The 17572-nt window shown below is 35.9% G+C and overlaps 1 protein-coding gene and 1 long non-coding RNA gene across 4 annotated transcripts in view; one reads left to right on the forward strand and one right to left on the reverse strand.

Moving 5' to 3' along the window:
• LOC134733177 (uncharacterized) overlaps positions 1-17572 on the forward strand; it is a 594472-nt gene that overhangs the window by 556996 nt on the left and 19904 nt on the right. The window contains exon 18 of the long non-coding RNA XR_010116696.1: positions 14888-14970. This is a non-coding gene — a long non-coding RNA (uncharacterized lncRNA). The remainder of the gene's footprint in view (positions 1-14887; positions 14971-17572) is intronic.
• The window catches only part of FGF12 (fibroblast growth factor 12), a 603658-nt gene continuing 587142 nt past the window's right edge, over positions 1057-17572 (reverse strand). For all 3 annotated transcript variants that reach the window (XM_063621980.1, XM_063621979.1, XM_063621978.1), the window contains one exon: positions 1057-5879. In XM_063621980.1, coding sequence (XP_063478050.1) covers positions 5761-5879 — 119 coding nt within the window. In that variant the 3' untranslated portion in view covers positions 1057-5760. The remainder of the gene's footprint in view (positions 5880-17572) is intronic.

Raw genomic sequence — 17572 nt, forward strand, 5'->3', positions numbered from 1 at the left:
TAAAAGGGCTCTGAATTTCATTCACACATTTACCCCTCAACCATGCAGACTTGTACCTTGGGGGACAATCCAACCTCCAGGTCTTGATTGACTTACATTAGTCAACATCTCAAGTTTCTGGCCATGGTCAGTCACTAAAGTGTGGACAGAGGATCTAAATCAGGCCAATGAAATGTGAGATGTTGTCTGGGGGATTCTAATAGAGAATAGATGATCTAAGCATGCAGGTTCTGAAACTTCTAAAGGAACTTCTGCCTCCAAGGGGGAAGTTATACATGGAGGTGGACAGAGCTGAGAGAACTACAGACAAAGTAAGCCTCGATGGTGATGTGTGTACCTAGATATTCGAGATGAAGTGCCAGTTTGGTTTGGGGACTCTATCTGAGCAACCAGAAGCATCCTAGCAGATACAGATGTTCAAACAAATCCAAAGGCTGTATTGAAAGCCTTTGAGTAACTTTTTATTTTTATTGATCTCAACTCAGTTTTTCTTCCACCTCCTTTTCTGAACATTCTTCCCAAGTAAGCCCTGTTTTGCAAGTATCTATATCTTTCATTCAAATGATTTTCTCTAGTTGAGAGGCCTTTGTCGTCTCCCTTTCATCACTCAGCAAATATCTGTTCTTTTTCAATCGCTGTCTTGCCTCTGATCCCTGATGATGCCTTTGTTGCCTCCTCAGTGGTATATAAAATCTTTTTTGCATCTATCATAGCACATACTTTTAGGTATTACATTATTTATTTATGTGTCTGCCTTTGTTGTTGTTGTTCTTTTGAGATTGCAATTTAGTTTATGATGCCTAAACTCAACTGAGACTCTGGTTGGTATGTTATGAATAAAAGAATAAATGAATATACTTTAGTTCTTAATCCTTGAAAGCAAGATGTCAGGTTGAGACAAGTAGCTATATAATTACAAAGAAACATTTACTTTTCTTTCAACTCTTCTACAAAATTAGACATCTTTCCCATCTGTAAATCAATTTTTGATCTTTTTCTTCAGAAGACACAGCACTTTTTCAGCGATATAGGATAAACACACTAAAAAAAAAAAGGTAGACTTCTCAAAGAAGTTTAATGTTTAAAAAAAAGTGCCAGTATTTCGTCTATGTGCATGAGCATCTCAGGATTTTAATTGTTTTTAATTCCAGGAGGGCAATGATGTATAAACATTTTACAAATCTGAGCTCAGAAAACAATGATTTGAATAATCTGTGCTTTAATGGAAAAATGAAACATTGTTTAGTTTCTCATACAACATGTTTACTAAACATTTCAGTGTCAATTTCTTAAGACTGTAATATTTAACCTTGTATTGGAGCTAATAACAATTCTAGCCATGGGAGTATGTTTTGGACTTTTTGAACAATTTTGAGTAAAATGAATGTCATTGTCTTTAAATTGTACTTGGAGCAAAGAAAAGAAACATCAGCTCATTCTTTCCAACTAATAGAACATTTAATGATGCAATTTTTATTACATTATTTTAAGGCTATTACCATAATGTTAAATATTCTTTTTTGCTTCCGTCTGTTACTAAAGCTCAATACATAATTTCTGAACATAATTAATTTTCACTTAACTTAGATTTAAGTATTGAATTTTTAACTTGGGCTCCAGGAAAAATCCTGAAAAATAAAGATCAGCATCTAGCATCCTTTTCCTATTCTTTCACCACAAATTCTCAATTTGATATGACTTATCATGAAATCTGTATTGGGAAGTATAGATTTCTAAGATAACTTTTTGTAACTAAAAAATAATTTCCTGTGCATCACAAGGGGGATTAAAAATCACCAGAGTACTGAAGGAACATGTGCTTTGATTATTATTCCCACCTGTTTCTTTTTTATTATAAAGTGGCAATTTGTACCATCATTAGAAATATACATTAATGTATAAAGTTTTGCATTCAAATCTCTTTATTTTTGATTACCTATGACTAAAGACCACAAATCAAATAAAAACTCTATATAATATATCCTTATTTCAGAAGCATATGTATATATACACATATATATTTGTAGAACAATCCACTGTTTTAAATGTAATTTTGACTTAAAAAATGCTATTTACAATTTTATGACAGAGAAATAACCTCAGCCTTTTATGGTATTAAAATGAGCAGGGAATTTTTATGTTTGTGTCTCATCTTGTGCAGATGAAATTAAGCAATATCATGGAAAATCTTCTCAAGAGCAAGGCCTTGTAGACTAAGGTATGAGGGTGAAATAGATTTGCTATTTCTGGGTCTATGTTTTAAAAAAATTACTGGCAATGTAGTCACACTTACTTCTTCACCAAGAAATCAGTGCTCCCAAATTAGGAATTCCAAACTTTTCAATATGCAACCTTTAAGTCTTTCCTTGTCTTTACTGCTTAATACTCTCATCTCCCACTAGTGGCACCGCAGGACCACCAATCTAGATATTAGATTGTTGCTATTTTATTAAACAGAAGAGTCTTAGTTCTTTTAAACAAGCTTTCTGAATTAGAATGAGGCCCATAAAGCATCACATTGCATTATATTGATATCTCTTTATTGCGCCGATCCATAATGGCTAAAAATGTGCTATTAAATTTGTATGTAAATTTCAAAGCCAAAACTATTACTATGAGAATAGGATGGCTTGCTGCCCTCCAATCTGCAGAAGCACAAAAATCTCTGAATTAGCAAATGGAACTTCAGCTCCATTTGTTTCTATACTTTATTCTGCGAGCTTAAAAATCAAGTAAGGTATATTGACCAGAAAGCTATTTTGTGAGACTCTCAAAAGTTTTGTTTTCATTCTTAATTTCGTTGATTTTGAAACTTATTCCAATAAGAACTCAGGATAAACATATCAATTTATATCTGCGTAGCCAATTGCAAAGCATTCCTAAAGGCCATGTTTTTCCTGGGAAAAATCCCAATGCAACTCAAAAAAAAAAAAAAGCTTATTTTACTTAAAAAGGAAAAGTGATGAATGAATTGAAGACCCAGAAATCAGAACAATGAAAATCAAAGAATTATTATACTTGAAATAAGCCTGAAAAACAAAGTACTTAAACTCAATCATATTTTTGGATGAAGTTGGATATTATATGTTTATACATGGTAATATTTTTAAAAACTCAGTGAATACTGGCTTATTCTATTAAAGGTTTTATGTACTTGAGAAGTAAGCAGTAGTTAAGCAAACATTCACCCTTTGTTCTAAGCTACATTTTTTGTCAGGTTTATGTGTAAAAGAAATGAGGCTTCCAATTAATTCTCTGAACTAAACTGGAAATAAGACAAAGCTAATTTCCAAGACATTTTACTGCAGCAAACATTGGCCTAACATAATACGGAGAAAAAGAATATACAAATTGCATGGTTAGAATTTTTTCTTAACTGCTATCAGGAAGGAGACAAATGTGAGTCTAGATGATAAATGATGAATAGCCACTGAAAAGAGAGGGAGGAATTTTGTTAGTGATTCATATCTCTATTTTTTTCATAACCAACTTAAATATATTTTGTCATGAAATCATCATTGTAATTGATTTTTATGAATTTCATCAATTGTGTTATTTATGAAACCATAGTTTTACTGATGAGTGTGTATGTGTGTGAATCACCACAAAAGCTCAAGTCATTTAATGCTAAAAGAGCCAGTGTCTCATAGTGTTGAAGTTTCTTTTTTATTTTTTTCAAATAAAATAAGCTTTGTGCTTGGGATTTTTTCTTTTTTCTTTTCTTTTTTTTTTTTTGGTTTTGGTAGTGACAGGTGTATTTATAATCAAGTTGAATCAAGAGTGACAAGAAGAAATACAGCTAGAGTTATATTTTTCCCCCAAGGGTATTCTTTTCCTAGAAGAGCAAGTCCATTTTTAGAAAATTTAAATGTCTTTATTTGTTACTATCCAAATATTTTGGTTAAACAAATATCTCTTGCAAATGTATCATCAAAATCTTTGCCTAGATGCACAACATTTGTTCTTCCCAACTGCTTAGGTAAATTGCTTCACTTCATTTTCTGCTAACCTCTAGATAACACAAATAGGATACCTGGTGAAGGATGTGGTCCACTATTGAAGAATAATGATTGTGTGAAGTGAGGGAAACTATATTGACCTTGAAATACGGCAACCAATGGCAAGGTTTGAGGTGAGGGCCTAGAGCTTCTGCAAAGTGTATATATTTTAAGGAGTCATATTTGGAACAATACATGCTGGACAGTAGAGATATAGGAGAAGTTACATGCTATGTCTTCTCATTGATAATATCCATAAATCTGCATACATTTTTTAACATTCTGTTTTGTGTGTTTTTTTTTTTCTTTAAATTTGGATGTCTCTATACCACTCCTGATTTGTTGGACTAAATAGATCTATTTATTCCAATGCAAATTGTATAACATTTATTTCTTCCTTGATTTTTAAAAATACGTTAGTATTCTTAACTATGTATGTGCCTTCTCTTATACTGAGTTCTTTTTTGCTACTTTAAGCTGCTCACACAATCCTGTCTGTTGGAGTCATAGCTGCTAATTCCATATTATTTCTCTACACCCCTTGAAAATTTAGTGTATTACTGGTACCCTTCTGTGTTCTAGGAAACGAATGAATTGCAAACTGGACTTGTAAATGAGGATCATACATATAGCAACAAATTAGCTACTGGCTTTGTAAGACAGTAAGTTAGGAATTTCACAGTCATGTCTCCAAATTTCATGGCAGAGTTTAAAAAACAATATAAGACTGTGGTAAGGTACAAAGGCAAATGCAATTTGCGTTGACTAATTTCCTAGGACTTATTTCCTTATGTAAAACCCCTGTTCTTTCTTTCCTGCCGCAAGATGGGGTACAAAGCTTTCTAAAACATGCACTTATACTCTCAAAGGTGTCCACAAAGCAAAAAAAATCAGACCAAATGCTAAGAGCAAGTAACTTATACCTCACCACCTGGACATGGCACTGGCAAAGAATTCCCAAAAGTCACTTCAGCATTAGAACAGTAACGTTTTTCCTAAATTACTAAAAAAAAAAAAAAAGAACTCCTGAAATAACATCTTTGATAAAAATGTTATACTCTAGGATAATTTGAAATTATTTTTGTGAAAGAATTAAATTCATTAAGGCTGTTAGATTCCATACAAGACTTTCCTTTTACATAAAACGATGTTAAATTACATCTCAAAAATAATTTCTTACACTTTTCTTGATGATAAATGGTTCCTGGCTATATATAGGTATTAGAATAGTTTATAATTTGGAAATGTTCAATTTCATGGTTACAAAAAAAGTCCTGCAAGCAGAAGGTAATAGTGTGTCAATTCCAGATGCCCAAATAAAATGCAAAACCACATATCGCAGCATTATCATGAGTTTAAGCTATTTAGTATATAACATCAGTTTGTGAGTTCAATTCTCCAAACCCTTTCCTTTAAAGCAATAACTTTATTTCATCTTTATTAATGTCTTCATTACAATTAGCCTTCTCATAACAATACAGTTTAATTTAATATTTGTGGAGTTCTGATTTATTTTTTCCTTTGCTTTTAAGTGTGATAATCTTTGTGCATGTGAATATTCTACCACATTGCAACAAGCAAGCTTTGGTTCAATTTTCTTGTCCTACACAAAGGAAGATTTTGAGTGCAGAATCTTAGCCACTAGGTCTTGCGTTGTCATTTTATGTTCCTCTCCTTGGGTGGATTTACTGGAAGGAAATGGGTAAATAGGAGGGAAGAGAAGGGGAAGGGATGAGAGAGGGAAGAAGGGGAGAGTTCTCAGCTATGTTGAATCTTGATTCACAACTTTGCCTCCATTCATGGTTGGTGTTCCAGAACTTTTCCTTGAACGCCCTTGTTTTTCTCCAATTTCATGTAGTGATGGTTCTCTGTACATACACACTGAAAGGCAAAATAACAAAAATTACTTATGACAGTGGACATAAATTTCCTTCAATAAGGTTTTCAAATTTGATTTTACAATATTCTTCACTCTCATCACAAGCTCTTCTTCCCACTCTAAAAAAACAGTTTTAACATGATAATATATTCAGTGAATACATATAATTCTCTTTCAGTTCTTTCAGTCACAACCTTTTAAACTTTTCTTGAACTACAGACATTTAAGTTGTTTCTGTTCTCTCATAGATAAGGCTTGAATCTTTATAGTTTCCTAATCTAGAAAACAAGATTTTCATCCAGAGTCAGAGGAGACATGGCAAATGTTTCGCTTTTTGGTCCTTCATCTGCAGTCTAATTTGGGTAGGTAAAAAAATATTTATTCACACGTTGCTAATCTTTACCCTCCCATAGGAAATATGATGTTGTATCAAACTGAAATATTTATTGCCATTTCCAGGGCATCCTATGTAAAAAAATAAGGGAGGACAGAGAAAAGGAAAAAAGATGAAGCAATTTCCCCGACTGCCCTAGATTTACCTAAAGTAAGAAACACAGTCCGTGACTTTTTGGTTATTCGTCAATAGGGAATGTGATTATGCAAGCATGAGACTTCAGTTCACATCTATATAAACAGTTCTTTTCTCCTCTATTGTTTTGTCTGGCTGTGAAGTTCAGTCATCTGTGAGCCATCATGGCTATTCCTAGATAATTGTTTAGAAAGAGCAATGTTTTCAAATTATAGTTATTCTTACAAAACACATTAATTCAGCTTCATTATACTGTTGTGAAATAGACAATTGTGACTAGATAAGAGTATATGATATGTCTCATGGAAATATCAGGAGTTACCTTTATCCTCAGCTTAGGAACAAATAGGTCTCTCCACCTATTGAATCATCATTACAAAGGTTTGATCATTTGAATGTTACTTCCAACATCAAATAGCTTTCTCCCTTGAACTTTGAGTGGTTACCGATTTGCAAACCATGCTACCCGGATCCACACCCTGACTCAGCCATCTACTAGCCTTGTTAATTTGGGCACATTTTCATAAATGAAAAATAGCATGTTTATGAAGATTAAATTCCTTGCATATAGCAAGTACCAAAAAATGTTTATGAAAATTAAGGAGCTGATTTCTTTGTGAGCATTTTGAATAACAGATCTTCAGAGAATATAGAAATAAATTGTTTTGGCTGAAAGTATTCTAAATCCAAAACTAGACTAAAACAGAATTTAGAATACAAGTGAGAGTCTCCTGAGACTGGTTCAGTGATGAGGACACAGATTTCTTCCAACATATTCTATTATAGAACTTCTTAAAAGTTACTGTACATGTGAATCACCTAGGAATACTGTTAAAATGCAGATATGAATCAGGATTGTAGTGAGCTTGAGAGTCTCCATGTTAAATAAGATCTCAGGTGATGCTGATGCTGATAAAACCCAGACTATTTCTGAGTAGCAGAAAATATATGTATAAAATATGTGTGTTAAGGCTGTTATGTAAATTAGCCACATATATTTTAAGGAGATTTTAAAATATTTCAATCTACTGCACTGATGGCTCTTCCAACATCCCCAAAGGACTAAATACCTTTGGCTGAAGTAACATAGTATACAGAGGAAACCAGCTCAGAGAGTAGATTGTATAATTTTCAAATGACACAAGTAAGTCACTCAAGTTTGTCTTTCTTCTCCTTTTTTTGTTTCAACAAATAGAAGATCCTTACGGAAAATCTTGCCAGAATCTTGAAGTTCCCTAAGTCTAATGGCTCTTACCTCTCTTTCTATTATAAAAAAATTAAAAACTCCAAAAATTAAAGCATAGTTTTTTATTTGTGCAAAATACAACCATTTACATAACACTGCGCAATGCACAGGGGAACTCAAGAAGCAACGAAGTGATTCAGCTGGAACGTTAGTCACATGATATCATGAAATAGTTCTTCCCAACTCTGTCACCTAATCAGCTGTGAAAACTTACACATCTGCAGGCCACACCACAGATTGCTAAATCAGAATCTCAATGATTTTACAAAAATCTCCTTTTTTAAAAATAATATATTTTGACCTGCAAATTCTTAAGCTTCATTTGGGGATACTTGAGAAATAAATTTTCTAATTTTCATTAAAGTGTATATTTTCATTAAAGTGTATATTTTTATCATTTTTTAAGTTTCTTAGAGTTGCAATTTCCTTTTTAGTTTTCTTATGCCACAGATTCTACCCAAAACATTCACTTGGACTTTTTTATTATTATTATTATTATACTTTAAGTTTTAGGGTACATGTGCGCAATGTGCAGGTTTGTTACATATGTATCCATGTGCCATGTTGGTGTGCTGCACCCATTAACTCGTCATTTAGCATTAGGTATATCTCCTAATGCTCTCCCTCCCCGCTCCGCCCACCCCACAACAGTCCCCAGAGTGTGATGTTCCCCTTCCTGTGTCCATCTTTTCTCATTGTTCAATTCCCACCTATGGGTGAGAACATGTGGTGTTTGGTTTTTTGTCCTTGCGATAGTTTACTGAGAATGACGGTTTCCAGTTTCATCCCTGTCCCTACAAAGGACATGAACTCATCATTTTTTATGGCTGCATAGTATTCCATGGTGTATATGTACCACATTTTCTTAATCCAGTCTATCGTTGTTGGACATTTGGGTTGGTTCCAAGTATTTGCTATTGTGAATAGTGCCGCAATAAACATACATGTGCATGTGTCTTTATAGCAGCATAATTTATAGTCCTTTGGGTATATACCCAGTAATGGGATGGCTGGGTCAAATGGTATTTCTAGTTCTAGATCCCTGAGGAATCGCCACACTGACTTCCACAATGGTTGAACTAGTTTACAGTCCCACCAACAGTGTAAAAGTGTTCCTATTTGTCCACATCCTCTCCAGCACCTGTTGTTTCCTGACTTTGTAATGATCACCATTCTAACTGGTGTGACATGGTATCTCATTGTGGTTTTGATTTGCATTTCTGTGATGGCCAGTGATGATGAGCATTTTTTCATGTGTTTTTTGGCTGCATAAATGTCTTCTTTTGAGAAGTGTCTGTTCATGTCCTTTGCCCACTTTTTGATGGGGTTGTTTGTTTTTTTCTTGTAAATTTGTTTGAGTTCATTGTAGATTCTGGATATTAGCCCTTTGTCAGATGAGTAGTAGGTTGCGAAAATTTTCTCCCAATTTGTAGGTTGCCTGTTCACTCTGATGGTAGTTTCTTTTGCTGAGCAGAAGCTCTTTAGTTTAATTAGATCCCATTTGTCAATTTTGGCTTTTGTTGCCATTGCTTTTGGTGTTTTAGACATGAAGTCCTTGCCCATGCCTGTGTCCTGAATGGTATTGCCTAGGTTTTCTTCTAGGGTTTTTATGGTTTTAGGTCTAACATGTAAGTCTTTAATCCATCTTGAATTAATTTTTGTATAAGGTGTAAGGAAGGGATCCAGTTTCAGCTTTCTACATATGGCTAGCCAGTTTTCCCAGCACCATTTATTAAATAGGGAATCCTTTTCCCATTGCTTGTTTTTGTCAGGTTTGTCAAAGATCAGATAGTTGTAGATATGCGGCATCATTTCTGAGGGCTCTGTTCTGTTCCATTGATCTATGTCTCTGTTGTGGTACCAGTACCATGCTGTTTTGGTTACTGTAGCCTTGTAGTATAGTTTGAAGTCAGGTAGCGTGATGCCTCCAGCTTTGTTCTTTTGGCTTAGGATTGATTTGGCAATGCGGGCTCCTTTTTGGTTCCATATGAACTTTAAAGTAGTTTTTTCCAATTCTGTGAAGAAAGTCATTGGTAGCTTGATGGGGATGGCATTGAATCTATAAATTACCTTGGGCAGTATGGTCATTTTCACGATATTGATTCTTCCAACCCATGAGAATGGAGTGTTCTTCCATTTGTTTGTATCCTCTTTTATTTCATTGAGCAGTGGTTTGTAGTTCTCCTAGAAGAGGCCCTTCACATCCCTTGTAAGTTGGATTCCTAGGTATTTTATTCTCTTTGAAGCAGTTGTGAATGGGAGTTCACTCATGATTTGGCTCTCTGTTTGTCTGTGATTGGTGTACAAGAATGCTTGTGATTTTTGTACATTGATTTTGTATCCTTAGACTTTGCTGAAGTTGCTTATCAGCTTAAGGAGATTTTGAGCTGAGACAATGGGGTTTTCTAGATATACAATCATATCATCTGCAAACAGGGACAATTTGACTTCCTCTTTTCCTAATTGAATACCCTTTATTTCCTTCTCCTGCCTGATTGCCCTGGCCAGAACTTCCAGCACTATGTTGAATAGGAGTGGTGAGAGAGGGCATCCCTGTCTTGTGCCAGTTTTCAGAGGGAATGCTTCCAGTTTTTGCCCATTCAGTATGATACTGGCTGTGGGTTTGTCATAGATAGCTCTTATGATTTTGAGATATGTCCCATCAATACCTAATTTATTGAGAGTTTTTAGCATGAAGGGTTGTTGAATTTTGTCAAAGGCCTTTTCTGCATCTATTGAGATAATCATGTGATTTTTGTATTTGGTTCTGTTTATATGCTGGATTACATTTATTGATTTGCGTATGTTGAACCAGCCTTGCATCCCAGGGATGAAGCCCACTTGATCATGGTGGATAAGCTTTTTGATGTAGTGCTGGATTCGGTTTGCCAGTATTTTATTGAGGATTTTTGCATCAATGTTCATCAAGGATATTGGTCTGAAATTCTCTTTTGTGGTTGTGTCTCTGCCAGGCTTTGGTATCGGGACGATGCAGGCCTCATAAAATGTGTTAGGGAGGATTCCTTCTTTTTCTATTGATTGGAATAGTTTCAGAAGGAATGGTACCAGTTCCTCCTTGTACCTCTGGTAGAATTTGGCTGTGAACCCATCAGGTCCTGGACTCTTTTTGATTGGTAAGCTATTGATTATTGCCACAATTTCAGAGCCTGTTATTGGTCTATTCAGAGATTCAACTTCTTCCTGGTTTAGCCTTGGGAGGGTGTATTTGTGGAGGAATTTATCCATTTCTTCTAGATTTTCTAGTTTATTTGCGTAGAGGTGTTTGTAGTATTCTCTGATGGTAGATTGTATTTCTGTGGGATCAGTGGTGATATCCCCTTTATCTTTTTTATTGCATCTATTTGATTCTTCTCTCTTTTCTTCTTTATTAGTCTTGCTAGTGGTCTATCAATTTTGTTGATCTTTTCAAAAAACCAGCTCCTGGATTCATTAATTTTTTGAAGGATTTTTTGTGTCTCTATTTCCTTCAGTTCTGCTCTGATTTTAGTTATTTCTAGCCTTCTGCTAGCTTTTGAATGTGTTTGCTCTTGCTTTTCTAGTTCTTTTAATTGTGATGTTAGGGTGTCAATTTTGGATCTTTCCTGCTTTCTCTTGTGGGCATTTAGTGCTATAAATTTCCCTCTACATACTGCTTTGAATGTGTCCCAGAGATTCTGGTATGTTGTGTCTTTGTTCTCGTTGGTTTCAAAGAACATCTTTATTTCTGCCTTCATTTTGTTATGTACCCAGTAGTCATTCAGGAGCAGGTTGTTCACTTTCCATGTAGTTGAGCGGTTTTCAGTGAGTTTCTTAATCTTGTGTTCTAGTTTGATGGCACTGTGGTCTGAAAGACAATTTGTTATAATTTCTGTTCTTTAACATTTGCTGAGGAGAGCTTTACTTCCAACTGTGTAGTCAATTTTGGAATAGGTGTGGTGTGGTGCTGAAAAAAATGTATATTCTGTTGATTTGGGGTGGAGAGTTCTGTAGGTGTCTATTAGGTTCACTTGGTGCAGGGCTGAGTTCAATTTCTGGGTATCCTTGTTAACTTTCTGTCTCGTTGATCTGTCTAATGTTGACAGTGGGGTGTTAAAACCTCCCATTATTATTGTGTGGGAGTTTAAGTCTCTTTGTAGGTCACTCAGGACTTGCTTTATGAATCTGGGTGCTCCTGTGTTGGGTGCATATATATTTAGGATAGTTAGCTCTTCTTGTTGAATTGATCCCTTTACCATTATGTAATGGCCTTCTGTCTCTTTTGATCTTTGTTGGTTTAAAGTCTATTTAGCAGAGAATAGGATTGCAACCCCTTCCTTTTTTTTTTGTTTTCCATTTGCTTGGTAGATCTTCCTCCATCCCTTTATTTTGAGTCTATGTGTGTCTCTGCACGTGAGATGGGTTTCTTGAATACGGCACACTGATGGGTCTTGACTCCTTATCCAATTTGCCAGTCTGTGTCTTTTAATTGGAGCATTTAGCCCATTTACATTTAAAGTTAGTTAATATTGTTATGTGTGAATTTGATCCTGTCATTGTGATGTTAGTTGGTTATTTTGCTCATTAGTTGATGCAGTTTCTTCCTAGCCTGGATGGTCTTTACAGTTTGGCATGTTTTTGCAGTGGCTGGTACCGGTTGTTCCTTTCGATGTTTAGTGCTTCCTTCAGGAGCTCTCTTAGGGCAGGCCTGGCGGTAACAAAATCACTCAGCATTTGCTTGTCTGTAAAGTATTTTATTTCTCCCACACTTATGAAGCTTAGTTTGGCTGGATATGAAATTCTGGGTTGAAAATTCTTTTCTTTAAGAATGTTGAATATCGGCCCCCACTCTCTTCTGGCTTGTAGAGTTTCTGCCGAGATATCAGCTGTTAGTCTGATGGGCTTCCCTTTGTGGGTAACCCGACCTTTCTCTCTGGCCGCCCTCTACATTTTTTCCTTCATTTCAACTTTGTTTGAATCTGACAATTTTGTGTCTTGGCGTTGCTCTTCTCAAGGAGTATCTTTGTGGCATTCTCTGTATTTCCTGAATCTGAATGTTGGCCTGCCTTGCTAGATTGGGGAAGTTCTCCTGGATAATATCCTGCAGAGTGTTTTCCAACTTGGTTCCATTCTCCCCGTCACTTTCAGCTACACCAATCAGACGTAGGTTTGGTCTTTTCACATAGTCCCATATTTCTTGGAGGCTTTGTTTGTTTCTTTTTATTCTTTTTTCTCTAAACTTCCCTTCTCACTTCATTTCATTTATTTCATCTTCCATCAGCGATACCCTTTCTTCCAGTTGATCGCATGGGCTACAGAGGCTTCTGCAATCTTCTCGTAGTTCTCAAAACTTGGCTTTCAGCTCTAGCAGCTCCTTTAAGCCTTCTCTGCATTGGTTATCTTAGTTATACATTCATCTATTTTTTTTCAAAGTTTTTAACTTCTTTGCCATTGGTTTGAATTTCCTCCCGTAGCTCGGAGTAGTTTGATCATCTGAAGCCTTCTTCTCTCAACTCGTCAAAGTCATTCTCTGTCCAGCTTTGTTCTGTTGCTGGTGAGGAACTGTGTTCCTTTGGAGGAGGAGAGGTGCTCTGCTTTTTAGAGTTTCCAGTTTTTCTGCTCTGTTTTTTCCCCATCTTTGTGGTTTTATCTACTTTTGGTCTTTGATGATGGTGATGTATAGATGGATTTTTGGTGTGGGTGTCCTTTCTGTTTGTTAGTTTTCCTTCTCACAGACAGGACCCTCAGCTGCAGGTCTGTTGGAGTTTGCTAGAGGTCCACTCCAGATCCTGTTTTGCTGGGTGTCAGCAGCGGTGGCTGCAGAACAGCGGATTTTCGTGAGACTGCAAATTCAGCTGTCTGATCGTTCCTCTGGAAGTTTTGTCTCAGAGGAGTACCTGGCTGAGTGAGGTGTCAGTCTGTCCCTACTGGAGGGTGCCTCCCTGTTAGGCTGCTCGGGGGTCAGGGACCCACTTTAGGAGGCAGTCTGCCCATTCTCAGATCCCCAGCTGCGTGCTGGGAGAACCACTACTCTCTTCAAAGCTGTCAGACAGGGACATTTAAGTCTGCAGAGGTTCCTGCTGTCTTTTTGTTTGTCTGTGCCCTGCCCCTAGAAGTGGAGCCTACAGAGGCAGGCAGGCCTCCTTGAGCTGTGGTGGGCTCTACCCAGTTCCAGCTTCCTGGCTGCTTTGTTTACCTAAGCAAGCCTGGGCAATGGCGGGCGCCCCTCCCCCAGCCTCGCTGTCACCTGCTGTCACCTGTCAGACTGCTGTGCTAGCAATCAGCAAGACTCCATGGGCATAGGACCCTCCGAGCCAGATGCAGGATATAATCTCCTGGTGTGCCGTTTTTTAAGCCCATCGGAAAAGCGCAGTATTAGGGTGGGATTGACCCGATTTTCCAGGTGCCATCTGTTACCCCTTTCTTTGACTAGGAAAGGGAACTCCCTGACACCTTGTGCTTCCCGAGTGAGGCAATGCCTCGCCCTGCTTTGGCTCGTGCACAGTGTGCTGCACTGACCGTCCTGCACCCACTGTTTAGCACTCCCTAGTGAGATGAACCCGGTACCTCAGATGGAAATGCAGAAATCACCCTTCTTCTGGGTCGCTCACGCTGGGAGCTCTAGACTGGAGCTGTTCCTATTCGGCCATCTTGGCTCTACCCCTCCCCTCGAAGATCTGAAACTGTCACTTGGACTTTTATCTTCTTTTTTTTCTATTTCTCACTTGCACATAAAATACTTTATTTGTGTCAACACACAATGTTACTATTATAATTACTGCTGTAGATAACTTTTCCAGTAATTTAACCCTGCCTGCCATCCTTTTATTGAGAGGTATTGCAAATTGACATCTGAAAATATACATTGTTTCAAAAAGACCAAAACTTACCAGTGCCACAGCAAGATGTAAAATTTGCTCTTTTTCTCATACAACTCAATTGCTAATTTCCCAATCTTTGCACTAAATGGAGCAACAAAATTAAGGGTTTTGAAAACCTAGTTCATGTCCCAATTAGAAAACAACAAGTAAAAGGTAGGTTTTGCAGTTCACTGATAAAAACTGCCCTCCTGCTCAATAAATCAAATAGGTGTTTGCATTTCTATACTTCTGTTAATCAAAATAAAAAGATGTTCAGAGAAAGCAAACTAAAGTTATTCTACAAATTGCATGCAAATACAAATACAGAAAGCAAAACCTTGGTCAAAGCAATAGATTAAATGTAATTTCTTGAGCATTCATTTTCATTGTTATTTACAGCACCTAGGATTCAGTAATACATCTGATTTAAGAAGCTGACAAATCAAGGGGAATAAGTCTCAATCAAATTTCTGAATTACAATGTAAGTAAAAGACCATAATCCAATTAGAAAGCAAAGAATAAAGTACCTCCCTTCAGTAATATAACTGCCTTACTACCATCCATAGCTGCAATAACACTTAATGACTGCTATTCTGAATGTACATGGTAAATAACAAAACAAAATTGAGGAAGAAAACAAGGCATAAGTAATACAAGTAATATATAAGTATATAAGTAATATAATAAGTAATATAACTTATATACTTATATAACTATATATTATAACTATATTATATAACTATATAATATATATAATTATATAACTATATATGTTATATAGTTATATATAGTTATATATATTATATATAACTATATAATATAACTTATATACTTATATAACTATATATTACTTATATACGTAATATATAAGTATATAAGTAATATAACTGCCTTACTACCATCCATAGCTGCATTAACACTTAATGACTGGTATTCTGAATGTACATGGTAAATAACGAAACAAAATTGAGGAAGAAAACAAGGCATAAGTGTTCTCTAAAGTGCATTATATGTGCAAAATAAAATCACCATGATGTATATAGAAAATCACCATGATGTATATAGCAGCCTCAATGATAATTCTTTGAATAAAACTATCATTTCAGAGTATTCAAAGCAATTTTAAATTGATTAACTAAATTTTACAATTATAACCCGGTGAATATAGTAGGTGAGAAATTATCACCCCCATTTTTTTTAAATATAAAAGAAATTAAGCCACTTCCATAAAGTTAGATAGTGAGTAGTGGCAGGGCCAGGATGAATATTTACGGTTTCAAGGTCCCAGTTAAGAGTTTTGAATAAAATCAGAAATACATAATTTATCCAATAAACAATGTAAAATGACTGACATGTAAGTGTTTGAATTCTTATGTCTGTATGTTAATCAAAAATTAAGTTGGCCTTAACTTCACTAAATATTCCTAAAGTCATTCGGAAATGGTAATAAAAGAAAATGTATGGCTGTTATAAAAAAAATCAAAAAAGAAAGTAACAAGAGTTGTTGAGTATGTGGAGAAACTGAAACACTTATGCATTGCTACTTCAATGTAAAATGGTGCAGCCACCATGGAAAATGAAACGGTGATTCCTCAAAAAATTAAATATGGATGTACCATATGATCCAGCAATTCCACCTGTAGGTGTACACTCAAAACAAATGAAAACAGGGACCCCAGCATCTATCTGTACATCCATGTCCATAGAAGGATTATTCACTACAGCCAAAAGATAGGAGCACCAAAATGTCCATTGACAAATGAATGGGTAAATATAATGTGGCCTATACATATAATGAAATATTATTCAGCCTTAAAAACAAAATTCTGACACATACTACGACATGAATGAACCTTGAAGAAATTGTGCTAGGTGAAATAAGCCAGTTACAAGGGGCCAAATATTGATTCCACTTATGTGAGATACCTAGAGTAGTCAAGTTCACAGAGGCAGAAAATAGAACTGTACTTGCCAGGGGCTGGGGAAGAATGGGGATTTCATATTTAATGAGTACAGAGTTTCAGCTGGGGAAGATGAAAAACTTCTGGAGTTGGATGATGGTGATGTTTGCACAACAATGTGAATGTACTTAACGGCAATGAAACATATACTTAAAAATGATTAAAATGGTAAATTTTTTATTGTCATTATCATATTTGACCACAATTAAAAAGCAAACAAACAACTTGTCCTGAATTGTCCTGAGTGACAATTATAAGAAGTGACTATTAAAGCCAGAGGTGTTCTATTTGCATATGAAGAGCCAGCAATTCCCGAGAGAGTTGAGATATAACTGAGGAGGTACAGGGTGAGGAAAAGGATAGTGGAATCTGATGAAAATATTCTAGGACTGTGCTGCCTAGTATAGCAGCCATTTAGCCGTATGTGGCCGCTGAGCACGTACAATGTAGCTAGTCCTAATTCAGATGTGCCGTAAGTGCAAAAATAAACACTACAGGACTGGGTAAAATAGGGAGGTGATGACGAATAAGAAGGATAAGGCTAATTTGTGTCAGAGCTTGCTGAATTCCAGGCCAGAAAATTTAAACCATGAACATCATATATATCAGCCTGAATATGATAGCAAATGAAGAGTTAATATACTTAGTTAATTAAGTGATATGATAGTAAATGAAGACTTAATGTCCATCCCACATGAGTGTATAAAGAAAAATCTATTAATTCCTGTATGTAGAAAAATGTCTAGGTTTACATTGATATGGATACAACTAGTCAGTATAGTCAAGAAAAATCATTCAAACTGAATCTCACTGAATGAACTCTGTAAGGAATGGCTGGCAGCAGTTGAAACTTTCATGAGTTGTTCTGGTGCTTTGCAAACACAATCACAATTTCGTAGGAATAAATCTAGCTGAAGACCCACTATGTGTATAGGGCCTGCTGTTTATCTAATACACCCATTCCAAGTACCATAAATCTGAATGCAATTGAAAGGTGAGGTTCGTTTGGGCAATCTAAAACATGTTCTTTTGTTTTGAGGGGAGCTTAAGAAGCCTAAACAAACAAAAAATAAATTAACAATTACTAATGTCATTGCTTCTGGCCTTTTGGCTGTGAACAAG

This window comes from Symphalangus syndactylus, chromosome 17 (genome assembly GCF_028878055.3).
Source record: "Symphalangus syndactylus isolate Jambi chromosome 17, NHGRI_mSymSyn1-v2.1_pri, whole genome shotgun sequence".
Classification (NCBI taxonomy): Eukaryota; Metazoa; Chordata; class Mammalia; order Primates; family Hylobatidae; genus Symphalangus; species Symphalangus syndactylus.